This window comes from Malaclemys terrapin, chromosome 5, assembly GCF_027887155.1.
Source record: "Malaclemys terrapin pileata isolate rMalTer1 chromosome 5, rMalTer1.hap1, whole genome shotgun sequence".
In the NCBI taxonomy this organism is placed as follows: Eukaryota; Metazoa; Chordata; order Testudines; family Emydidae; genus Malaclemys; species Malaclemys terrapin.
The window spans coordinates 27,375,521-27,402,484 of NC_071509.1; the positions used below are offsets into that span (position 1 = coordinate 27,375,521).

Genomic DNA, 26,964 nt, shown 5'->3' on the forward strand with positions numbered 1-26,964 from the left:
AACAAAACAAAAACCAGTAAAGGAAACATTTAAAAAAACCCTTTAAAAACATTATATAAAAATTTAGACAAACGTTTGTTTGTTTGTTTATGTATGTATGTATGTTAAAGTAATGGATCTCAGGATGAAGTCTGAAATCTGAGTGCATTTGTAAAAAGAAAAGCATACAGTTTTTGGTCTCTGACTTATAGTGGTTCAGTATAACCTTCTGAACAATTGAGATGGCATACCAAGTGATTGTATTACTGCCCAGTGTAGGACTCTTGGGTCAGGAGACTGTAACATGATTGTTCAGCTCTGTGAGCGGTATAGTTTGCTGTGTAGCTATATAGTGCATTAATTCATTTGACTGTATAACTGGCTCTGTGCTACAGTTACTTGAGGCTCTGATTCAGCAAGGTGCTGAGCAGCTTCTACAAGATGCTGAATGCCCTCAACTCCCTGGGAACTGTAAGATTGGTCCCTACATACTGCATGAGCTATTCATGTATTGTGGTTACGCATAAGTCATAGATTGTGAAAGAGCTTTCATGAATTACAGCGCTTTATTGCATTGAGTAAACTGATCTTATGACCATTTACTTATTTTACTGATTAGTAGGGATAGCCTTTTCAAAACATGAATTTTCATTTATTAGTACAGATTCTCTGAAGACAGGTTAACTGTATATTAACATTTTCTAATATTTGTTTTGTCTTAGGTGGGATTACACTATTTGCCGTGATTACTTTAATTCTGGACTCTTTTAAAATTGGATACTTTATTGGATTTTCAAACTGTTTATCAGCAACTGAAGGCATTTTTCCTGTCACACATGCAGTGCATACGCTTTTACAGGTAAAAGTAGCCAGTTTTAGCTTGTTGTTGTTATGTCTGTTTTTGTCACCAAGCATAATTTTTGTCTGTTCCTCTTGCTCTGTTTTTCCTAAATTAGTTTCTAAAAACATTAGGAGATAAGTTGTTAAAGGCTAAACTTTTTGTGAATGCATACCCCTTTCTGCATGCAAACTGGGATTTGAGCATGCAGATCAGGCAGTTGAGCCAATTTGTATCCAAAAATGCCTGTTTGTATCTGAAAAGGAATTGGCTCCTCACACATAGAGATGTATGTATAAATGTTTCACATGGATAAAAAGGTCTCCTAAAAATTTGATCCCACATTTGGCACGACATACCTTTTTGTAGTTCAAGTTAGGCACATAGTCGTTATAATTTTTTTTTATATGAAATGAGACAAATACATTTCACTGTTGCTTCTGCACAGGAACTTGCCATACTGGTTCAGTCCATCGATCCATCGAGTCTGGTCTCCTGCGGCTGGCAGTAATGAATAACTGATTTTTCAAAGGAAGGCAAAACCCCTAAATAATGTACTTATGTAGTTGTGCAATGCTTGTTTATCTGGGGAAATTCCTTCCTGAAACAAGTAAATGATGGGTTTTCACCCTGAAGCATGTTATTTGATTACGCACATCACTATGTGCATAGCTGCAAACATAGCCAATAAGGAGTGTACAATTATCCAGTCGTATTCTAAGTCTAGCCATTTGTCTTCATCTCATCATGTGGCAATGAATTCCACACTTGATTATATGTTGCATAAAGAAGTGTTTCCTTTTCTATTATTTTAAACTTACAGACCACCCCCTTGTTATTATGTAATAGGTCAAAAGGGAGAGACTGATGAGATTTCACAATAGCCTCCATAATGTTGAATACCTGACTCAAGATCCTCTTACAATTTCTCCATCCCGGATGGTGAGCCAGATTATGCACCTGCATGAGGGCCAGGCGCAGTGTGTGGTTGGGGAAGGCCCAACTAGCTTCCATTCCCTTGCACAACCAGCTCGGAAGCAGAATTCCAATTCCATGTGCAATGCAGAGCTGTACAGAGGAAGGGAAAAATAAATAACATCGATAACTGATGCTAGTGAGGTCACTTAATGCATCTTCAGAAGGTGCATAGATAACATGGCGATGGGCGCAGTATAAGAACTGTGCCAGAAAATTTGGATTTGATTCAAAACTTTCATAAAGTTTGGAAGCCTTTTGATCCAATGTTTTGGTTTAGTCCCTTTTTAAATTTGGCAAATGTTTCACTGAATAGATGGGCAAATGTGGTAGGAATGTGATCTTCTGGTTAGGTGGCTGGAGATCAGAATTCTCAGTTTTGCCAATGAAATGCTGTGTAGACTTAGGCCCTTATTTTCAAAAGTGTCCACTAATTTTGAGTTCCTTAAATCAGAGGTACTGAACATGGACAATTCTAGCTGAAGTCAATGGGGGCTGCAGAAAATCAGGCCCTGGATATCTCAAGTTTGGCACCAAAAGTTGAGGTGCCCAGAATGAATGGACATTTGAGCCTTAATTTACTGTTAATTAATGTGTTTTGGACATCTCCGAATTCCATTTCACTGGGACCATTATCAGACAGAGCATACATGCAATGTTCTTTTCAAAGGTTCTGTGGAGAAGAAAGAACCATTTTTAGATAAGGGAAGGGCATTAGATCTAATATACTTGGACTTCAGTAAAGCATTTAACTTGATGCCACATGGGAACTTATTAGTGAAATTAGAGAAGATGAGGATCAGTACAAGGTGGTGAATTATAAGGTGGATAAAAGTGCAAAAACAATGGGTTGTGCTGAAAGGTGAATTATTGGACTAGAGGTAGGTTACTAGTGGAGTTCCTCAAGGATAAGTCTTGGGACCAATCTAATTCAATAATTTTATTAGTGATTTTTGGCACAAAAAGTAGGCATCTGCTAGTGAAATTTGCTGCTGATATAAAGTTTTGAGGCATCGTCAATACAGAGGAGGATCGGAATATTATACAGGAAGATCTGGATGACTGAGTACCGGAGTAATACAAATGGGATGAAATTCAAAGTACTAAGTGCAAAGTCATGCACTTAGTGTCTAATACATTTTTTTGCCATAAGCTAGGGGCTCATCAGTTGGAAGAAACAGAGGAGGATAAAGACTTGGTTGTGTTGGTCTATCACAAGATGGCTATGAATCATCAACATGATGTGACAGCAAAAAAGACAAATGTGATCCTAGGATGTATCAGGTGATGCATTTCCAGTTGAGATAGAGAAGTATTAATGCCATTGTACAAAGCACTGGTAAGATCTCCTTTGAAATACCGTGTACAGTTCTGGACACCCATATTCAAGAAAGATAAATATGAACTGGAAAAGGTGTAGAAAAGCACTACTATGAATTGCTGTGCTCTGTTCACTCTCTCTGAAGCATCTGGATATTGCCACTGTTGGAAAACAAAATACTGGTCTAAATGGACGATTGGTCTGACTCAGTATGACCATTTTTCTGTTCTTATGATGATCAGGGGAGTGGAAGACCTATCTTATGAGAGGAGACTGGAAGATATTGGTATTTTTAGCCTTGCAAAAAGAAGGCAGAGAGGGGTTATGACTGCTTTCTATAAATACATTGGTGGGTAAACACCAGGGAGGGTGAAGAGCTATTTAAGCTAAAGGACAATATTGGTGCAAGAACAAATGGGTATGTACTGGTGAGGAACAAATTCAGGCTAGAAATTAGAAGAATGTTTCTACCCAGCAGAGGAATGAGGTTCTGGAACAGCCTCCCAGTAGGACTTTTGGGGCCAAACAATTTAATTAGATTTAAGAGAGGGCTAGACAAATTTATGAGTGTGATTGTATGACAGGGTTACTTGTGATGGTAGGGGCAAGCCTTGGGGCTCACTTCAAGTCTGATGTTCCTAAAATCTCATGCTTCAGGGTTTCAGCCAATCATCTGCAGGGATCAGGAAGGGATTCTCCTCTTCCCACCTCAAGCCCCTCAATTATTCTGGGTTGTTTTGTTTGTTTTTTATCTCCTTGCTTACCACAGCTGGAGATGGGACATTGGATGCTATGAGGTGCCACTGAGCACTCTCTCACTCAGGTTGTTGGCTGGCTGGCACTAGCTCAGGGAGCTCACATGCTCAGGGTCCCCAACATCACATGATCACCAGCCATTTGTGGGGCCAGGAAGGAATTTTCTTCCAGGTCAGATTGTCAGTGACCTTGGGGGTATTTTGCTTTCCTCTCCAGCATGTGGATGCTGGTCACTTGCCAAGATTATCTAGGTATATCTCACTTAATCATGTCCCTGCCATTGCAGGGGCCTTGGGCACTGGTGCACCTCGGTCTCTCCTGTTCTCTGCCTGTGGCAAATAATAGTCTAGACTCCTGTGGCCTGTAATACTGTGGTCTAATTTTGGTTGTTGGGTTGAGGTTGTGGGTGTTGGTTGCTTGCGATATGCAGATGGTCAGACTTGATGATCTGGTGTTCCCTTCTGGCCTTAAACTCTGATTCTATGCCTGACCCCTTTTCAAGCACTTCCCCTATTGTCAGACTTCAGTATTCTGGGAACCTAACTGTGATTGATGTCTCCAGATTCCATGCCAGCATTCCTTTGGAATCTGGTGTATCATTCCACTATCACCTTGCGTTCCTCATTCAATCCACTAGGTTGCATCAATTGGGAACTAAATCCTGAAGTCTCACTCCATTATCCTTCCATGACCTCAGTATCTGATTCTTCTTTCGACCCCCCCATGCCCACCTCTCAGACCCAGTCTCCAGTGATCTGCTCTGCCTCTTTAATATCCTCCAAAACTGACCTTTCTGCGCTCTCTTGGCTGCTACAACCTTTGTACCTGCTGTGGTTGTCTCTCAGATTGATTACTACCAACCTTCTCTCCTGCTTTCTGTATGTCACTGTTGTCAGATGCTATATCTCAGGGCCTCCTCTTACTACAGTCACTTCTCCTCCCTGCAGGCTATTCACAGAACCTCTCCACCTTGAATCCCTTCATTAACCTGTCTCTTACCTCATCATTCTCAACATTCTCAGCCTCACCAGGCCCTACATAAATCTCACTGCTGCCTACATCTCTGATCTCACTTCTTACTTTCACTTCCTACATTCCTCTCATTCTCCTTTCCATTTCCTTCTTTTGGCTTCTTGCCTTTGCTCATGCAGCCACTTTATTCATGGACCATGACTTGTCCACTTGGAGCCCTCACTGTGCTCTACTTCATAGCTCTCCTAAAAACTCACATCTTCCAGGAATTCTTCCTACCTTGTTCCCCTCACCAATGATCTCTTATCTGAACTGTTATCTCATAATTTGTCTCATGTGTTATTGTTGTCTATTTTAGACTTTAAGTTCCTTGGGGTAGGGGATTCATCTCCCTTGATCATGCTGTAAAGCCCAATGTAAATGTACTGACCTATACCTTTTAAATTAATAATACTGGTTGCTAATTGACAGGTGCTGCAAGATGAAAGCACTTTATTAATTAGAAACTTTGTTGGCAGCCTCAACCAAGAAGCACTGATGAATGGGTTGGGAACCAGTACGAACCTCTTACCCATCAAAATGCTTCTCTCAGAGAAGGATAGACGCACATAGCAGCACTGCTACTGTTGCAGTTGGAATACCTGTCTTGTGGACAGAGAACTTTATATTTCTGTGCTGTCAGTCTGGTACTTTCCTTCACATTTTTCACCACTACATGAAAAATAAAAGTCTTTCCAGCTACAGAAACTCAAAGTATGGGATCTATTTTGGATGAGACATGTTTAACCAAGTTTCTACTGTAATCTGTTCCGCTGTCTTGTGTATATGAGCGATGTTAGGTTTCTGAGTGACAGGCAAGTTCTGGGTGAATGGCCCAGGGGGCCCAGGGTCATTTCAGATCCATGGAGCCTGATGGCAATGGATCTGCACCAATTTACACCAGCAGAGAATCTGGCCATCAGTGTTTTCCTGTCTAACCATCTTCATTGTTAATACTCACAAATATAGTGACATTACCCAAATGAACTGATTGTATTTTATCTGTATTTCCATTTAGGTGTATTTTCTTTGGTGTCATGCCAAGGATATTATCCAGTCTTTCAAAACCCTTGAAAGGTAAAATGAATATGATTTAGCTCTGGAACATTACTTCTAGTTTGTATGTATGTTGTTTTAACATGTATTGCATTATCATATAAAAATGCAGATAGTGAAAATTTTTGGAGTCTGATTCTACTTTTACTTATGTTTGTGTAAATTGGGTGCAATTCCATTTACAGGCGTAAGTGAGAGGGTGAATCATTATTTTTTAATTTATATTTTCAATTTAAACAGTGTTTATACTTTAACAAAAATAGTCAAAGAATATGCATAATTTTCCCACTAATTAAATCATGTGACATGACTGCTACAGCATAGTAACTTTTCATCTTTGGAGTTACACGTGTCTTTCTCAGAGTAAGGAAATATCACCTGTATGTCTCATGTTTAATTTATTTAGCTGTCTGAAGGGTTATTGGCATCAGTCACTGTGTGCAGTAGCTTGCATTCAGTGACACATGTTTGACAACATCTTAAATTGTTATGGGGGAATGCCTTCTTTGGACCAGATATGAATGTGCAAATATACTGTGGCACAAATTCTGCTCTGACGTATGCCCATATAGCTCCCATTGAAGTCAGAGGGATTTGTGCACACATCTGACGGCAGACCTTGGCATCTACAGTGTGATTTACATATCCCATTAATCGGAAACACTAAATACACTCAGATGATCTTGAAATAGAGGACTATATTCACTAGCCCGGAACTTGGAAGACCTGGATTCAATTCTCTGTTCTACTATAGACTTCCTGAGTGACTTTGGGCTAGTCATGTCATCTCTTTCTAATTCAGTTCCCCATCTGTACAATGGAATTAATAGCACTTCCCTACCTCACAGGACTGTTATGAGGATAAATATATTAGAGACTGAGAGTTGCTCAGATACTACGCTAATGGAGACCAGATAAGTGCCTAAGGTAGATAGTGTAAAGTCATAGATTACAAAGACTATACCCATATCTTTATTCACAAAATACATATAGAACAGACAGCACCAATTAAAACTTTCCTACCTGGCTCCCTAAAAGTTGGCCCAATTTCCAGGAATTATGGAGTTATGGGAGCTCAGCACCTCCGTGAATCAGGCTCAGTGTGTCTGAACTCTGGCTTGGAAGGAACACCACCAATAGTGCTGGTAGCAGTCTCCTCTCTGCTTGCAGAAGTGTCAACTGTGCTACAGACAGAGGATGGAGATCACCATCTGATTTCACATTGCAGGCAAACTGAACCAATGATCATGAGACAAATGGTTTTTATACCCCATCCCCAAGTTCCTGAGCTGCCCAGTTACCTTACAATTACCTTAAAAAATCCATTCTTCTTTTAGGGTCCAATCCTAAAAAGCTGCTATTAACTTTAGACACACTGTCAGGTAGGAAGGAAGGATTGAACCTTTCCCCACACCATCCTTTTTGGCTTTCTTCTTCTTTAAGGCTCCAGCAGGGCCTTTGATGTGGGAATACAGAGCAGCATCCTCTATATCTTAGTGATAGCTTTTTATTTTTAATTAAATAGATGAGAATGTCAAACTATGTAGTATCTATGAAAATACTTCTTAAAACTATGGCTGCACAGGTGGGCAGCATTCCAGTAGAGACAAAATTAAACCATGATTGAAAAAGTAATAAAAAATATAGGCAACACCATTGAGAAAGTGGAAGAAATCAACAAAAAGACTTACTGTGGCCAGGGATAAAATGTTCAAAAGTGCCTAAATGACTTAGAAACTTAAGTCTTATGGACTTTCAGTAGGATTTAAGCTCCTAACTCACATAGGTACATTTGAAAATTTTACCTGAGATCTTCATGTGGCATCATTGACTTCAGTGGACCCTCCACCCCTAAATGTCAGATCTCCAGCAAGAATAAAAAAGAATGCCCATTCTACTGTCATCATGCATGGTACTGTACAATGATGTAGTACCACAGATGTAAACCAACAAGTTTATCTGGTGATGCCTGACAAAGGTGGATGGAAAGCGAGCTAGATTGTTGGGCTCAATGGGTAATGATCAACAGCTCAATGTCTAGTTGGCAGCTGGTATCAAGCGGAGTGCCCAGGGGTCGGTCCTGGGGCCAGTTTTGTTCAACAACTTTAATGATCTGGACGATAGGATAGATTGCACCCTCAGCAAGTTCGTGGATGACACTTAGTTGGGGGGAAAGATAGGTATGCTGGAGGGTAGGGATAGGGTCCAGAGTGACCTAGACAAATTGGAGGACTGGGCCAAAAGGAATCTGATGTGGTTCAACAAGGACAAGTGCAGAGTCCTGCAGTTAGGATGGAAGAATCCCATGCACCGCTACAGGCTGGGGATCGACTGGCTAAGCAGCAGTTCTGCGAAAAAGGACCTGGGGATTGCAGTGGATGAGAAGATGGATATAAGTCAGCAGTGTGCCCTTATTGTCAAGAAGGCCAACAGCATATTGGGCTGCATTAGTAGGAGCATTGCCAGCAGATTGAGGGAAGTGATTATTCCCCTCTATTCGGCACTGGTGAGGCCACACCTAGAGTATTGAGTCCAAGTTTTGATCCTCCCACTACAGAAGGGATGTGGACAAATTGGAGAGAGACCAGTGGAAGGCAGCGAAAATGATTAGGGAGCTGGGGCACATGACTTACGAGGAAAGGCTGAGGGAACTGGGCTTATTTAGTCTGCAGAAGAAAAGAGTGAGGAGAGATTTGATAGCAGCCTTCAACTACCTGAAGGAGGGTTCCAAAGAGGATGGAGCTCGGCTGTTCCCAGTGGTGGCAGATGACAGAACAAGGAGCAATGATCTCAAGTTGCAGTGGGGTAGGTATAGGTTGGATATTAGGAAACACTATTTCACTAGGAGGGTGGTGAAGCACTGGAATGTGTTACCTAGTGAGGTGGTGGAATCTCCATCCTTAGAGTTTTTAAGGCCCAGCTTGACAAAGCCCTGGCTGGGATGATTTAGTTGGGGTTGGTCCTACTTTGAGCAGGGGGTTGGACTAGATGACCTCCCGAGGTCTCTTCCAATCCTAATCTTCTATGATTCTATGAAATGTCATAATGATTCTTGAAACATGACTGCTAAACAAACTACAGGCACTGGCCAAATATTTATAGAAAACAAAATAAGAAAATGACTCAGAAACCTCGCCTATGGGTTCTATTCTCTTTAGGTTTGTATATAAATCTCATGAACACCAATGAGAATTATCTAAACATATAGAAAAGAAAATAAGCCAAGTCCTATGACTATATTTACTAAGGCTTTCTGATGTATAGAATAGACAGGTGTGGTCCAGTGACCCAAGTTCAGTAGTCGGAGCCAGGAACTCATAAATCCAAATCTTGCCAGCAGTGATGACCCCCTCTGCGGCTCTTAGCAAGTCTGTTCCGCATATTACTCAGCTACCTTACACAGTCACTGTGGGGAGTGAAATAGAAAGAGTGAGAGACAGTATGAGGTGACCTAGTGTGCTGTCTTGAGCTAGGGAGGCAGTGTGGTCCAATAGATACAGCAATGGCCCGGGAGCCAGGAGAGCTGGTTTCTATTCCTGGCTCTGCCACTGACCTGCTGTGTGACCTTAGGCAAGTCACTTTCACTATGTTTTGTCTCCCACCTTTGTTTGTCTTGTCAATTTAAATTGTAAGTTCTTTGAGCCAGAGACTTTCTCTCATTGTGTCTTAATAGAGAGCCAATGAGGTCTGATCTTGATTGGGGCTTCCAAGTCCTATTGTTATACAAATAATAAATATCTGACCAGACCTGGCTTTCATTTTTAGACAGGTTCCTGAGTCCTGAATTAAAAAGTCATATTTTATGTATCACAACTGTGAAAATCCACACACAATACCACTAACTAACACTGTTAGTTGGATCTGGGGGCAGTTCATACAACTGTGGGAAATCTCTTGAAAACAATTATGATGTACTAGTTCTTTACTTCCATTATTAGCTTCACTGCAGCAGCACAATAGAGCTTTTGTTATATGCTCTGCAGTACCTCTATACCGTGTGACATTAAAACATATTGTTCTGTTTGTTTAATCATGTAAAATACTATTCTTTTAGTTTATTTTCAAAATAAGGCTTGCAGTGTGAGATAGTGAAATAAGATCTATTTATAAGTAGATTGCTTATAGTGTGATACCTCTGAATCAGGGACTTTGTGCAAAGGCAAGATGAAGAAATGATCAGAGACGCTGGCCAGAAGAAGGAATGCAAACAGATTTGAAACTTGGTGCAAGAGAAGGAAGTCTGCAGTAAGCAGTGGGAAGTGGAGGGACCAAGACTGGCTCACTCTTAGAAAAAAAACACAGTATTCTACAACAATGGGTCAAAACATCACAGTTTGCAATAACTGTTATGTTTTGACCCATTATCTCACTGCTTACCCCAGACATCTTTCTCTTGCCCCACATTGGAACGCATTCTCAGACTGAGATTTCAAAGCCTCCTAGGGTGTTTAACCACACAGTTCCCATTTATTTTAAATGTAACTGTGTGGCTAACTCCCCTATGTGGCTTTGACAATTTCAACCAGGAAATCTTGTTGGATTTATAGATGGAAATGAATGGAGTGGAATCTGGAGAAGGCAGGGGAATCTCTGTAAGGAAAGGATGACTACAGTGGGTGTGAGGAAGGAGTGCAGAATGCTTTGACATACCTGTGCAGGAGTGGGAGCAGTAGAGCCTATTAACATAAACCTATTCCTGTTTAGATTAGTAAATCGTTGTCATGAAAGTGAACTTTCATATAAACCCATCCAGAAAGTCGCTATATAATATATGACTATTTCCAAAGAATGACATATGCTATTCCTGGCAATAATGCCATCATATAAATATAAACAATGCCATTGTACAAGAGATTGTGGCAAATAAGAGCAGCATCCTACTTACAATGCAATTTAATAGATTAAACCACTGCCTTTTTATAACATCCTGAAAGACCCACCTATCTAACCTGTTTCACCATGAATGTAAGGAGACTGTTTAGCATTTGTTTTACTGCCATTGAGGAGTAAAGTAGTGTCAATCTTTGTACCCACTAAAAAGTGATGGATTCCATTTCAGATAGATGGGGTGAAATCCTTTGTACAGATTGTATCAATAACTAATCTATTTTCTAGGTTTGGGGTGATCCATTCCGTGTTTACAAATTTACTCTTGTGGACAAACGGAGTGTTAACAGAATCAAAACACCAACTCAATGAACACAAGGAAAGACTAATCACACTTGGTTTTGGAAACATAACAATAGGTAAGCTAAAGGGTTGGTATGTTTTTGGAAGTTCTGCTATAATGCATGATCATTCTAAATATGGTATCCCACCAGGTCAACGGTAAGTATCGTACCATACGTAATAAGGTCCTGATCACCTGCAATGGTCCATACATAATAATAATGGTCCTGATCACCTGCAACTCCTATTTCCTTCAGTGGGAACTGATGGTTCTCAGCGCCTTAGTGAATCAGGACCAGAGTAACAATAATATCCACAGACTCTAAAAAAGGCATATTGTAAACATTTATTTTGTTGTATAAAATCCCCAAAGCACCTATCCAGTAAGAAAGCACAGAGATTAATTGAACAAAGCATGTAGTTAAAAGAGATTTTAATTGGTGCCATATTGCTAGTGGTAAGCAGCTCTCATGACATGGGCCCAATCCTGCAAAGCCTGTCAGGTGAGGAGTCCCACTGAATTCAATGGAACTGCTCCAGTGGCACCAATGCAGATATTTCTTAAGGAGGGGAAGCAAATTCCAGTCCCTGTCCCACCCGGACCTGGGACCCTGCTCTGGTCCCCACTCATTCTCTGGTCCTCTTCCTGCTGGGTCCCCTTTGGCTGGGGAGACTCTCCTCTCTTTTACTAACACAGTACATGAGCCAGTGGCACCAGGAGTTGAATTCTCAGCAGACTTCTCTGCACTCCACCGTACAGGAACAGACTTCTGGTGCACCAGGGTGGGGAGAGAGCGGGGGAGGTCAAATTTCAGTGGCATTGCGACCGCACAGCTGAAACGATGTTCCAGACCACTCTGGCAGCAGCTGTACTTATTTAGTATTGGACCATTGCTTAAAAGTGCTGTGCACCTCCCTCCCTGCTCTGCAGCTATGGAACTTTAAGCGAGTGCAAAACCCTTGGGGAGGGTGTGGAGCAGCATTCGCCCTCCTCCTTCGCTTACCCAGCCCCCTCCAATTAGCGCTACTGAAATAAAGATTCTGTATGTCAGTGCTGGTTTGCCTTCTGTATTGTAAGAGTCTCTTCTCATAATGGACAATTTTCTCCACTGATAATATGTCACAGACTTTGACCAATTCTGAACATGATCCTCTGAGGTGCTGAGCACCTTCAACTCCCAATGAAATCAAGGGAAGTTGAGGGTAGTCAACAGCTTAAATGGGAGATAAATGCACTCTGCAGGTGAGGGTACTTCTCTTCTGCTCCCAAAATTGTTCTGCAGGATTGTTTGGGATCATGCTAATCCTCACTGCAGGTGACGGGGAAGAGAGCCAGAGATATGCAAGGAGTGAATAGACTTGCAGCTTTGGTGTAAATATTTTTTCCCGAGTGAATCCAATAGCACCTGGATCTTAACAACCCCTTGTTTTGGTTTTTCAAAACCAAAACCCAAACCAACCATATTTTTGTGTCTCTCTATTGCAGATTAGCTGAAAATAGTTTGCAATTTTCCCTTACTCCCAGTAGAGTTCAAGGTAAATTCCAAAACTGGTAAAAAATATACTTAATAATTAGGGTTGCCAACTTTCTGTTGGCACAAAACCCAACACCCTAGCCCCACCCCTTCCTCGAAGCACCACCCCTTCACCCAAGGCCCGACCCCCACTCATTACATTCCTCCTCTCTCGGTGGCTTGCTCTCTCTCACCCTCACTCACTTTCACTGGGCTGGGGCTGGGGGTTGGGGTGCGAGAGGGGTGAGGGCTCTGGCTGGGGGTGCAGGCTCTGGGGTGGGGCTGGGGATGCAGGATTTGAAGTGCAGGAGGGAGCTCCAGGTTTTGGGGGGGGCTCAGGGCTGGGGGTTGGGGTCAAGGCTCTGGGTGGGGGCTGGAGATGTGGGGTTTGAGGTGCAGGAGGGGGTTCCAGGGTGGGGGGGGGCTCAGAGCTGGGGAAGGTGATTGGGGTACCGGGTTGATTCACGGGCTTACCTGCGGCGGCTCCCAGTCAGCGGTGCAGTGGGGATGCTAAGGCTGGCTTCCTGCCTGTCCTGGCAGCACGGATGGCGCTGCGCCCTGGAAGCAGCCAGCAGCAGGTCCGACTCCTAGGGAGAGGCGCGCAGGCGGCTCTGTGCGCTGCTCTCGCCTGTAGGCACTGCCCTCTCCAGCTCCCAATAGCCGGTGCTGACCGGAGTGCCAGGGTCCCTTTTCAACCGAGTGTTCTGAAAACCGGACACCTGGTCACCCTATTTTTAATATAGTTGACATTTTCAAAAACTACCTCTGAAATTGGACCCACAGTTTTATACCTACAATTTACAAGTTTTATCCCGTACAGGTACAAATAGAATCCAGATGCCGCATTACCTGATTGCTGCTGCAGATCCAGTATTTAGATATGTAGTTCAGAGATTTTCTCCAGTTGTACTGCATAGAGCACTGGTGGTCTGTGGAGAACATGTCAGCATCAGTAGAGAGCAGGTTATTGGCTTCCCTCTTAGTTTCCATCTGTTAAATTGCATTTAGAGACAGCTAAACTACATTCAGAACCTCAAAGATACAAACACCAGAGTTCTGGACTTACCAGTCAACCAGACACCCTCCGGAACCGGAAGTAATCAGGCAGCAGCAGAGACGCACACAGACACAAAAAAAGCAAATATTTTACTGCCTTGGGACTTTAGCCCTGGGGCTCACGGCTTCAGCCTGGGGGTGGGGGTTAAGGTTGCAGCCACAGGGTGAGGGGGGAATCAGGGCTCTGGGCAGGGTGGGGGTCATGGCTTCTGACCCTTGGGATCACCAGGACTCAGGTCTTTAGATCTAGGGGGGAGCACTGGGGCTTGGGGCTTCAGCCCCATGGCTCCGCTCATGGTTTCAGTCTGGGGCCTGGGGCTTCAGCCCTGTGGCTCCTTTCCTGGCTTCAGCCCCATGGGGGGTGCCAGGACTCAGGGCTTTAGCTATAAGGGGAGCGCTGATTTCAGCCCCAGCATTCCCCCCATAGCTTAAGCCCCGACCTCTAGCATGTCCCCTCCACCCCGCTGAAACTGGGAATGGAGCCATGGGGAGCCCCGAGCCCCGGCCTCCCCACGGCAGAAGCCAGGAACGGAGCCACAGGGCTGAAGCCCCGAACCCTGGCACCCCACCTCCCCCTGCCCATGAGGCTGAAACCAGGAGCAGAGCCACAGGGCTGAAGTCCCGAGCCCCAGCACTACTTCCAGATCTAAAGGCCTGAGCTCTAATGCTCCTGACGGTCAGAAGCCCGGACCGCCCCCTACCCAGAGCTCTGCCCCCCTTCCCCACATGGCTGCAGCCCCAATGCCCCCTCCCCCAGTGGCTGAGAGTGGGAAAGAACAGAACAAAGTAATTTGAATGATTCCTCTTGTCCAGTCCCAGCTTCTGGCAGGTTGGGGTTTAGGGAGCATGGGGTTTCGTCTCTGACCATGCTTTTTAATCTCTCCAGGTATAGAAGCTGTTCCATACCCTTAATCATTTTTGTTGCACTTCTCTACACCTTTTCCAATTCTAATACATCTTTTTTGAGATGGGTCAACCAGAACTGCACACAGTATTCCAGGTGTGGGAATACCATGGATTTAAATAGTGGCATTATGATATTTTCTTTTTAGATATTTTTATTATCTATCCCTTTCATAATGGTTCCTAACATTCTGTTAGTTTGACTGCTGCTGCACATTGAATGGATGTTTTCAGAGAACTATCCGTGATGACTCCAAGATCTCTTTCTTGAGTGGTAACAGCTAATTTAGACTGCAACATTTTGTATGTATAGTTGGGATTATTTTTTCCAAAGTGCATTATTTTTCAATTATCAGCACTTAATTTCATCTGCCATTTTGTCACCGTCACCCAGTTTAGGAGATCCCTCTGTAACTCTTCACAGTCAGCTATGGACTTAACTATATTGAATAATTTGGTATCATCTCCAAATTTTGCCACCTCACTATTCACCTCCTTTTCCAGGTCATTTATGAACATGTTAAATTTAATATCCTTGTAGGGTACCACAGTAGCATTTAACTTCAAAAAGGGGAACTACACAAAAATGAGGAGGTTAGTTAGATGAAATTAAAAAGAATAGTCACAAGAGTGAAATGCCTGCAAACTGCATGGGAGATTTAAAAAAAACCCACAATAGAGGTTCAAACTAAATGTACATCCCCCGACCCCCCCCCCCCCCCAAAAAAAAAAACAGTAAGAAGACCAAAAATGCCACCATGGCTAAACAGAGTAAAATATGTGGTTAGAAACAGAAAGTTATCTTTTAAAAATTTGAAGTAAAATTCTACTGAGGAAAATAGAAAGAAGCATAAATTCTGGCATGCCAGATTTATTGTAAAAGTATAATTAGGTAGGCTAAAAAAGACTTTGAAGAGCAACTAGGAAAACACACAAAACTAATAGCTAACATATTTTAAGTACACCAGAAGCAGGAAGCCTGCCAAACAATCAGCGGGGCCACTGGATAATTGAGGTGCTAAAGGATCACTCAGGGAAGACAAGGCTATTGCAGAGAAGTGAAATGAATTATTTGCATTGGTCTTCACTGCAGAGGATGTGAGGGAAATTACTACACCTGAGCCTAGGGTGACCAGATGTCCCGATTTTATAGGGACAGTCCTGATTTTTGGGTCTTTTTCTTATATAGATGCCTATTATTACCCCTCACCCCCGTCCTGATTTTTCACACTTGCTGTCTGGTCACCCTACCTGAGCCATTCTTTTTAGGTGACAAATCTAAGGAACTGTCCCAGTTTGAGGTGTCAATAGAAGAAGTTTTAGAACAAATAGATAAATTAAAGAGCAGTAAGTCACTAGGACCAGATGGTATTCATCCAAGAGTTCTGAAGGAACTCAAATATGAAATTGTAGAACTACTAACTGGTATGTAAACTATCGCTTATATCTGCCTCTGTACCAGATGATTGGTGGGTAGCTAATGTGTAGCTGATATTTTTTAAAAGGCTACTGAGGTGATCCTGGTAATTACAAGCTGGTAAGCCTAACTTCAGTACTAGGCAAATTGATTGAAACTATAGTAAAGAACAGAATTATCAGATACACAGATGAACACAATATGTTGGGGAAGAGTCAACATGGTTTTGTAAATGAAAATCATGTTTCACCAATCTGTTAGACTTCTTTGAGGGGGGGGTCAACAAACATGTGAATAAGGGTGATCCAGTGGCTATATAGTGTACTTGCACTTGGTGTCCCAAAACACCTGACTTCTAGAATCTGGGACTGGGTGACAGGAACTGGATCACTCGATAAAGTGCCCTGTTTTGTTCACTCCCCTTTGAAGCATCTGGCACCGGCCACTGTCAGAAGACGACATACTGGGCAAGATGAACCAATGGTCTGACCCAGTATGACCATTCTTATGTTCTTATGTTGAACAGCACAGGTACCAGTATAGATCATTGGGGGGATGCTGTTATTTACCTCTCCCCATTGTGAAAACTGTCCATTTATTCCTAACCTTTGTTTCCTATCTTTTAACCAGTTACTGATCCATGAGTGGACTTTTCACTCTTATCCCAGGGCTGGTTTGTTTGTTTAACAGCCTTTGGTGAGGGATCTTGTCAAGTAGATCTTGTCAGAAAGTCTAAGTACACTATAGTTGTGACCTGTTTGAAAATTTGTCCCATATATGTAAATTTATATATTACAGATAAATTCAATGCAAAATAAAAGTGATAATTAGTTTCTCCTTTACTATCTTGACAAGATTGAGCCTGTGTTTTCCCTACGACAGGTGGTAGAAGCCATAATTCTCAGTTTGGTAGAGAAATGGGAAGGGAACTGATATTTAAATATTTTATTTTAAATTAAAATATTGGTAATATTTAAGTGTAAGTATATAAAGACCAATTATCCTATCACTTACACATGTGTAAATCAGGAATAAAGTCAGTGCAGTTACATTGGTGTATAACTGAAAGGGGAACTAGGCCCCTACACAGTTAGGACTCAATTTTGCATCTGTTCCAGATATGGAACTCCTATTGGCTTCTGTAGGAGTTTCATCTGCAGAATGGAAGCAGAATCAAGCCCCTACTCGTTTGAGATCTTAAATATTTTAAATACATTGTTCCCTCAAAACTGTGCTGAACTTTAAGAGATGTCTGTGAATTTTTAACTTTCATTTTTTATAAGGATTTTGCCTAGAAATTATAATAAGGTTATAGTTCAAATTTTGGAGGAGGTGCAAAAGTTGCTCTCAGACTAGTGATTTTAGTGTTCAACACCCAGCTAATTTTTTTTTTTTTTTTTTTGCAGGTGACTAAATGTACGACATGAGCTGTCTGACTAAAATCATTATTCTCCCTGTTGTGGTTGTCTCATTTAAAAGAAAAAACATTTATTTCACAAATTCTAATCTCTTTCTCCATTTTTTTTTTTTTTTTAGATGACCATGCACCCGAATGTAATTGTACAACAACTCTCTGTTCGATATTTTCTCAAGGAATGTATTACCTTTATCCCTTCAACATAGAGTATCATATTTTAGCATCCACAATGCTCTATGTCCTGTGGAAGAATATCGGACGCAAAGTAGAACACCACCACCAACACAAAATACTGTTCAAGTTTCATGGCATAACAGTGGGCACGATTTTTGGACTAATTGTGCTGATTAGCACAATAGCAGTCGTTGTTGTGTACTTAATTCAGATAGGACGTTCGAAAATCAAGAGTGAGTTAGCACTTACTATGTTTTACTTATATGCTATCTCCGTACTGACTCTTATGTGTGCAGCTGGAATTGTCGCCCTTCTAATTTACAGACTAGAAGAAAGATCAATGGATAATTCAAAAAATCCTGCCAGGAAACTTGATGCAGACCTATTAGTTGGCACAGCTTCAGGTTCCTGGCTCCTCTCTTGGGGTTCTATCCTAGCGATTATCTGTGCCCAGTCTCATCCGAAATACACATGGTACAATCTTCCCTATTCCATCCTGGTTATTATTGAGAAATATATTCAGAATCTCTTTATCATTGAGGCCATACATCGTGAAGAGGAAAAGGTGAATGATGATATTAAAACTCTTCGAATAGTAACTGTATCCAGTGGGAGCACTCTGTCACTTACCCCATCATACAAAGAAATTTACACTGGAGCAGCTGATATGGACAATGGAAAGTTTCCATACGTGTTTGATGGGAATATCTACATGAGAGAAAGAAGTGGCGGTGATGGTTTTGATGAAGTCAGGAGTCAAGCTAGCAGTCCAGTCACACACTCAACCTCCAATTTCTCACTGTACAGTCAAAACTCAGTTAATAATAAGAGGAGAATCCTGAAGAACATTGCAGCATTTTTATTCCTGTGTAATCTTTCGGTAAGGTATTTTGAATGTAATTCACAAAATTAATACCAAAAAGCTCCCTAAAACCACCAAGACTGGGAAGAATATTAATGTTACTCAGTTTTACTCTTTATAAGAAGTGAATTCTAGTGCTTGTGAAAGGAGGTGGATTGACTGCACCTTTGGGGAATAATGTCTACTTAGAAGTGGAATAGGCATGGGAGAAGGTATTTAACCTTGCAGACTAAAGTCTGTTTATCCACAGTACAGGAATGGCACAGGCAGTGATCTCTGAAACTCTGCCCTGTCAATGTGCCCCCAAAATGATCTGGAGGACTACTTACGGAGGAGAAAAGAATAATTCGGTCTCCATCCTTGGTCTTTCTGTTGCGACTGCTAACAAGACAGGATGTAATTAGTCACAGTTATAGTGTGGATAGTGGTCCAATAGAAGACTCCCAATCCATTTCATATTGGCCACTTAATAGTTGTCAGTCAATTTATTGTTTTTGTCAGACAGACATGAACATAACATAAGAATGGCCATACTGGGTCAGACCAAAGGTCCATTCAGCCCAGTATCCGGTCTTCTGACAGTGGCCAATGCCAGGGACCCCAGAGGGAATGAACAGAACAGGAAATCATCAAGTGATCCATCCCCTGTTGCCCATTCCCAGGTTCGGCAAACAGAGGCTAGGGACACCATCCCTGCCCATCCTGGCTAATAGCCATTGAAGGACCTATCCTTCATAAATTTATCTAGTTCTTTTTTTAACCCTGTTATGGTCTTGGCCTTCACAACATCCTCTGGCAAAGATATCCACAGGTTGATTATGCATAGTGTGAAGAAATGCTTCTTTTTGTTTGTTTTAAACCTGCTGCCTATTAATTTCATTTGGTGACCCCTAGTTCCTGTGTTATGAGGAGTAAATACTACTTCCTTATTTACTTTCTCCACACCAGTCATGTTTTTACAGACCTCTATCATATAATAACTAAATGGAGATATCCCATCTCCTAGAACTGGAAGGGACCTTGAAAGGTCATAGAGTCCAGCCCCCTGCCTTCACTAGCAGGACCAAGTACTGATTTTGCCCCAGATCCCTAAGTGGCCCCCTCAAGGATTGAGGTCACAACCCTGGGTTTAGTAGGCCAATGCTCAAATCACTGAGCTATCACTCCCCTTAGTTGTCTCTTTTTCAAGCTGAAAAGCCCCAATCTTATTAATTTGTTCTCAGATGGAAGCTGTTCCTAATAATTTTTGTTGCCCTTTTCTGAACTTTTCCCAATTCCAATATATCTTTTTTGAGACTACATCCGCACACAGTATTCAAGATGTGGGCGGACCTTGGATTTATATAGAGGCAATATGATATTTTCTCTCTTATTATCTATCCCTTTCTTAATGATTTCCAACATTTTGTTTGCTTTTTTGACTGCTGCCGCACATTGAGTGGATGTTTTCAGAGAACTATCCAGAGTAACTCCAAGATTTCTTTCTTGAGTGGTAACAGCTGATTTAGACCCCATAATTTTGTATGTATAGTTGGGATTATGTTTTCCAATGTGCATTACTTGCATTTATGCTTTACATTTCACCTGCCATTTTGTTGCCCAGTTACTCAGTTTTGTGAGATTCTGTGATGGGGTGGGACTCGCCACTGCAGCACCCCCAGCTGGATGTGCTAGGGATCAGCTTTGTTAATAGTGTACCCTCTTCTGGTGGAGTCTCACTGCCATCACTTCTGCTCCAAGACCCATGTCCCTCCAAGGACTGTGATGTCCCCTTCAGGACACAGCCCTCCAGCTGTGCCACACTCTGTGCTCCCCCCTTCTGGGGGGACAATATTGAAGTCCCTCAGTCCAGCCACTTCCTCAGTGGTGAGGGGGGAGTGAGGGGAGGACCCAGGACCGCCCACTACTTCAGGTCCTGACCCAGGGACCCTGTAGAATGGCAGCCACATGCTGCATCTCCTCCAACCTCTCAGTCTACTTCCCTGGACCACTTCCCCGCAGCCCCATCTCCACCCTTATCTCAGGGCCTCAGCATGCCAGTCAGCCAGGAGCTCACTCTCACTCCCCTGATCCTGCCCGGCACTGCTCTGTCTAAGGTGCTAGCATTCTTTCTCCTTGATCTCCAGGGAGCAACTGAAGCTGTTCTGCTCTGCAGCCCTTCTTATATGGGCCAGCCCGGCCCTGATTGGCTGCTCCTCGAAGCCCCTCTCTAATTGGCTGCCTCCTGCACAGCCACCCTAGGGCTTTATTAACCCCTTCTGAGCCAGTGTGGGGCAGATGCCCCATCACAGATCCCTTTGTAGCTCTTCACAGTCTGTTTTGGATTTAACTATCTTGAGTAGTTTTGTATCATCTGCAAATTTTGCCACCTCACTGTTGAATAGTACTGGGCCCAATACAGACCCCTGAGGGATACGACTATTTATCTCTCTCCATTCTGAAAACTGACCATTTATTCCTACCCTTTGTTTCCTATCTTTTAATCAGTTACTGATCCATGAGAGGAGCTTCCCTCTTATCCCATGACAACTTAGAGCCTTTGGTGAGGGACCTTGTAAAAGGCTTTCTGAAAATCTCAGTACACTATGTCTACTGGATCTCCCCTGTCCACATGCCTGTTGATCCCCTCAAAGAATTCTATTGGATTGGTGAGGCATGATTTCCCTTTACAAAAGCCATGTTGACTCTTCCCCAACAAACTATGTTCATCTATGTGTCTGACAATTCTGTTCTTTACTATAGTTTCAACCAGTTTGCCCGGTACTGAAATCAAACTTACTGGCCTGTAATTGCCAGGATCACTTCTGGAGCACTTTTAAAAAATTGGCGTCACATTAGCAATCCTCCAGTCATTTGGTACAGAAGCTGATTTAAATGACAGGTTACAAACCACAGTTAGTAGTTCTGCAATTTCACATTTGAGTTCCTTTAGAATTCTTGGGTGAATACCACCTGGTTCTGGTGACATATTACTGTTTAATTTATCCATTTGTTCCAAAACCTCCTCTAATGACACCTCAATCTGGGACAGTTCCTCAGATTTGTCACCTAAAAAGAATGGCTCAGATTTGGGAATCTCCCTCACATCCTGAGCCGTGAAGACTGATGAATTCATTTAGTGTCTCCGTAATGTCCTTGAGTGTTCCTTTAGCATCTTGATTGTCCAGTAGCCCACTGGTTGTTTAGCAGGCTTCCTGCTTCTTCTGTACTTAATTTTTTTTTTTTTTTTTTTGCTATTACTTTTTGAATTTTGGCTAGCTGTTCTTCAATTTTTTTGTGGCCTGCCTAATTCTATTTTTACCTTCATTTGCCTGAGTTTATGCGCCTTTCTATTTTCCTCACTAGGATTTAACTTCCATTTTTAAAAGGATGCCTTTTTGCCTCTGACTGCTTCTTCTACTTTGTTGTTTAGCCACGGTGGCACTTTTTTGGTTCTCTTCCTATGTTTTTTAATTTGGGGTATGCATTTAAGTTGAGCCTCTATTATCGTGTCTTTAAAAAGTTTCCATGCAGCTTGCAGGGATTTCACTTTTGGCACTGTGCCTTTTAATTTCTGTTTAACTAACTTCCTAATTTTAGTGTAGTACCCCATTCTGAAATTAAATGCTACCATGGTGGGCTGCTGTGGTGTTTTCCTTTTTCCCTGCCACAGGGATGCTAAATTTTATTATATTATGATCACTATTACTAAGTGGTCCAGCTATATTCACCTCTTGAACCAGATCCTGTGCTCCATTTAGGACTAAGTCGAGAATTGCCTCTTCTCTTGTGGGTTCCAGCTGCTCCACGCAGCAGTCATTTAAGGTGTCAAGAAACTTTATCTCTGTGACCTGAGGTGACATGTACCCAATCAATAGGGGATAGTTGAAATACGAATATTGAGTTTTTTATTTTTATAGCCTCTCTAAGTTCCCTGAACATTTCACAATCACTATCACCATCCTGGTCAGGAGGTTGGTAGTATATCCCTACTGCTATATTCTTATTATTCAAGTATGGAATTACTATCCATAGAGATTCTATGGTACAATTTGGTTCATTTAAGATTTTTACTTCATTTGCTTCTATGCTTTCTTTCACATATAGTGCCATTCCCCCACCAGCATGATTTGTTCTGTCCTTCTGATATATTTTGTACCCTAGTATTACTGTGTCCCATTGATTATTCTCATTTCACCAAGTTTCTGTGATGCCTATTATATCTAGATCCTCATTTAATATGAATCACTCTAGTTTACCCATCTTATTATTTAGACTTCTAGTATTTGTATATAAGCACTTAAAAATTGTCACTTTTTAGCTGTCTGCCATTACATGTCAGCCAGCCAGCCCCCTCCCCATTCTGAGAATGATGACATATCTACATCATTATAACTTCTCAGTTTCCCTTTTTAGGGTACATCTGCACTGTAGCTGGAGATGTAATTTCCAGCTTGGGTACATGGATTAACTTTTTGATTGAACTAGTGTGCTGAAAATAGCAGTGTAGTCTCAGTGGTGCTCACAGCAGCCTGGGCTAGCTGCCTGAGTCTCAGATGAGATTGTACGTGGGTGACTAGCCAGTGCCACTACCCAGCCTGCCAAACAGATTTGCTTTGAGGACACTGACAATACAAAACCCATTAAAGTCCCTTTTTTTTAGCTTGTGTATGAGCAGCTGCTGCCGCAATTAATACATTTTTAGGCTAACCCTTGTATGTAGTTACGTAAAATTTTACTGTACATTCAGTAGAACATCAGAGTTATAAACACCTCAGAAATGGAGGTTGTTCGTAACTCTGAAATGTCTGTAACTGAACAAATCGTTGTGGCTGTTCTTTCAAATGTTTTCAACTTAACATTAATTTAATACAGCTTTGAATCTTTACTATGGAGAAGAAAAAGGCTGCTTTCAACTGTCTTAAGTTGAATGAAACAAGTACAGAAACAGTTTCATTATCTTGTCAAATCTTTTATTTTAAACTTTCCCTTTTTTCCAATAGCTTATATTTAACACGGTACTGCACTGTATTTGCTTTTTAAAAAAACCCTCTGTTGCTGCCTGACTGGTTGCTGTCTGTGGTTGCCCAGTCAGTTTGTAACTCTGGTGTTCATAACAAACCCCCTTCCCCACAAACCAGAAACACTATGGGCCTGATTCTGCAACAGACTGAACTTCCTCAACTGAAAGCACTCATCACCTTCCATGATAGGACCATATTCTGTGAAGCCCCAAATTACAGGTTTAATATGCTGGTAAAAATGGGCCCTTCCATGGGATCCTTGTTTATACTAGGGCTCACTCTAGTGCTAAGACCAGTTCAGTTGTCCCTGTGATACCACCTGTGGGAATTTTTTTTGTAAAACTTCCCAGTGTAATGTGGCCTAAGGGGTTTATTTATCTGTCAACTCAATAACAAATGTAGGTCTCCTTAAAGTAACCATTAATTATGTTCACACATTGAGGCAAGAATCCCTTGCTGAGAAGGGTTCATTTACTTGCTGTGGAATTGTTTTATAAAAGTCACTAAGGCCCCAGTTTTAAAGGTGTTTAGGCATTGCTCTGCTCAGCATTGCAAGGCCTAAGAGCAAAATTTGTAAAGTTATTTAGGGATCTGAAGATGAAGATAGGTGCCTGAGGCCAGATTTTTAAAGATATTTAGGTTTAAAGATGCAGACAGGTCTCTTCTAGTGGGATTTTCAAAAGCCCCTATGCACCTAACTCTGCCTGGGCACTTTGGAAAATCCCACTAGGCATCTATCTGCATTTTAGACACCCAAACAGCTTTAAAATTCTGGCCCTTAGGAGCTCAAGTTGCATTGAAAGTCAGCGGGACTTAGGCTGCTATATGCCTAAATAGCTCTTGAAAAGAAGACTTACTTGTCTCATTCACTTAGGCCGCGGCTACACTCGACACTTCAAAGCGCTGCCGCGGGAGCGCTCCCGCGGCAGTGCTTTGAAGTGGGAGTGTGGTCGCAAGCCAGCGCTGGGAGAAAGCTCTCCCAGTGCTGCAGGTACTCCACCTCCACAAGGGGATTAGCTTACAGCGCTGGGGCACTGTTTACACTGGCGGTTTACAGCGCTGTAACTTGCTGCACTCAGGGGGGTGTTTTTTCACACCCCTGAGTGAGAAAGTTGCAGTGCTGTAAAGCACCAGGGTAGCCATAGCCTCAGGCTGAGAATGTTGACTGGAACAACCCCTAATACCTTTAAAATCTGGCCCTAAAAACTGGAAGTATTTTCCAGCAATCTTGCTATGGAATTAAGCAATATACATTATATTGTAAGTGCAACACAGTCTTGCATTACAAGCCACCTTTTAATGTATTATATGGAATAGGAACGCAGGCCAAATCTGTTACCTTTAAGCAAGACAGAGGACCCGATTCTTTGCTTGCTTACACTGGAATGAACCCGGAGTAACTGCTGAAATCCGTGTGAATGGAGAATTGGGCTCAGCGATCTTTGACACCAAATGATATTGGTTCATTTGCAGTATAGAAGGAATGAGTATGTCATACCACAGTCACAACAGGTAAGCATCACTTGATGAAGATGATGATGACTGATAGCAATGTTGTTTTCTTTCCATGCAGCTTTGGATTCCACCAGCATTTGGTTGCCGGCCAGAGTATGACAATGGACTGGAAGAAATAGTTTTTGGCTTTGAACCTTGGATAATTGTTGTTAACCTTGCAATGCCTTTTTCTATTTTCTATCGAATGCATTCAGCTGCCTCACTCTTTGAGGTGAATTGCAAAACATAATCTATAAAGAGTCTCAGTGAACAATTGGTTGAATGCATGACTGAATAAATGAAAGGGTGAAAGAATGAATACACCAGCAGCTGTTTGATATTAACAGGTTCTACAACTATTTTAATAAATAAAACTATAGTTAATAGAACTTAATATTCAATATAATTCATTCCCCCCCACATTTTATTGTCCTTTTTTTTAGACATACTTTTCAATATTATTGTAGAGTAAAGTTAACCAAAATGCATCTGAATCTTTTGCTGTCTAAATCATCTGAGGCTCAACATGTGGAAACAAGATATATTTTCTGTGTTGTTGGTATTGATGCAGTTCTCCTCTGAATGTTGCCTCTGGATGGGATTTTTCAAAAATTAGGAGCAAAGATCCCATTGCCTTTCCATCAGACCTACGCTCCTAAATTACTTAGGCACCTTTGAAAATCTCACCCTCAATTTTTAGCAAAATGTTTTATAATATAAACTGGAAACAAAATCTGTTATTTAGACGGGAAAATTCTGTTTAATTTTCGGACTGAGAAAAATAATATGTTATCTTCCTGAGTACTCTGTATGAAAGTACAGACACTGTATAGATTTAGATATGGTACTGTATATAATTCCTTATGAGTTAAACATGATTTTATTCATGAACTCCCATTGTTTTATACTTACTAGATAAAATAACTAATGAATAAAGTTAATTTCTTTTAATTGTTCAGGTTGGTTTCCAGATCTTTGAAACTGTTTGAGGGGAAAGCTAATCTTGTAGCTTATGTTCAGCTCCAGGTGACCTGTGTTTAGTCCCAGCACTGCCACAAACTTTCCACATGACTTTGGAGACGTTTCTTAGTTTCTCTGTACCTCAGTTCTCCAGTTTGTAAAATGAGGATAATAATATCTATTTATCTCACACTGGTGCTGTGGGTCTTACCTAATAATGCCCGTGAAGCTTGGCAGGATCCTTGGGTGGAAGATCACAGAGAAAGACAAAAGTACAATTATTATTTTTCATGAGCTGCTTTAATCATGAATATGTGGTGTCAGGAACATAGGAACTGCTATACTGAACCAGGTTAGTGGTCCAGTGGTTTCTCACAGTGGCCAGTACCAGATGCTTCAGGGGAAGGAGTAAGAAACTTGCCATACACCATTATGGAATAACCTATCCACAAGGAAAGGGGTAACAGGGATAAATATTGTTTACTCCCACCCTGCCTTTTACTGTTAAGTGTACCAGTTTTTCAAGTCCCTTTATACCACACCAACTGCTGGGGTATAAGTGCTGCTAGGGCTGGACAAAGTTCCTTACAGTGAGAGCTTAGGGAGCTCAATCTGTTTATTTTATGAAAAGGAAGATCAAAAGGTGACTTGATTAGTGTGTAATTACCATCACAGGGAGAAAATAGCAAGCACTAAAGCACCCTTTAATCTAGCAGAAAAAGGCATAATCAGAAACAATGGCTGGAAGTTGAAGCCAGAGAGATTTCAGTTAGAAATTAGGCACAAACATTTAACAGTGATGGTCATTAACCATTGGAAAAAGCTACCCAGGGAAGGATTACAGTTGTCTGCTTAACTTCAACCCATAAAAACAATGTTGCCTACACACCACTAGATGGTGATCTTACACCAATACAAATAAGTCCTGACAAAGCAGGCATAGTGCAGTAAATAATTGAAGTGATTAGATTTAAGGAGCACCTCATACCCCAATTACTTTGGTTTTATTCTGTGAAATATTAGGTGAGCAGGTGGAGTTCCATGTAGCTTATCTACTGC

General features: G+C 41.7%; 1 protein-coding gene across 1 annotated transcript in view; it reads left to right on the forward strand.

Moving 5' to 3' along the window:
* The window catches only part of LOC128838469 (proton channel OTOP1-like), a 32,722-nt gene extending 6,886 nt beyond the window's left edge, over positions 1-25,836 (forward strand). The window contains exons 2-6 of the mRNA XM_054030672.1: positions 702-838; positions 5,899-5,957; positions 11,052-11,182; positions 17,532-18,466; positions 25,025-25,836. Of these exons, the coding sequence (XP_053886647.1) occupies positions 702-838; positions 5,899-5,957; positions 11,052-11,182; positions 17,532-18,466; positions 25,025-25,195 (1,433 nt within the window). The 3' untranslated portion in view covers positions 25,196-25,836. The remainder of the gene's footprint in view (positions 1-701; positions 839-5,898; positions 5,958-11,051; positions 11,183-17,531; positions 18,467-25,024) is intronic.
* The last annotated feature ends 1,128 nt before the right edge of the window (positions 25,837-26,964 follow it).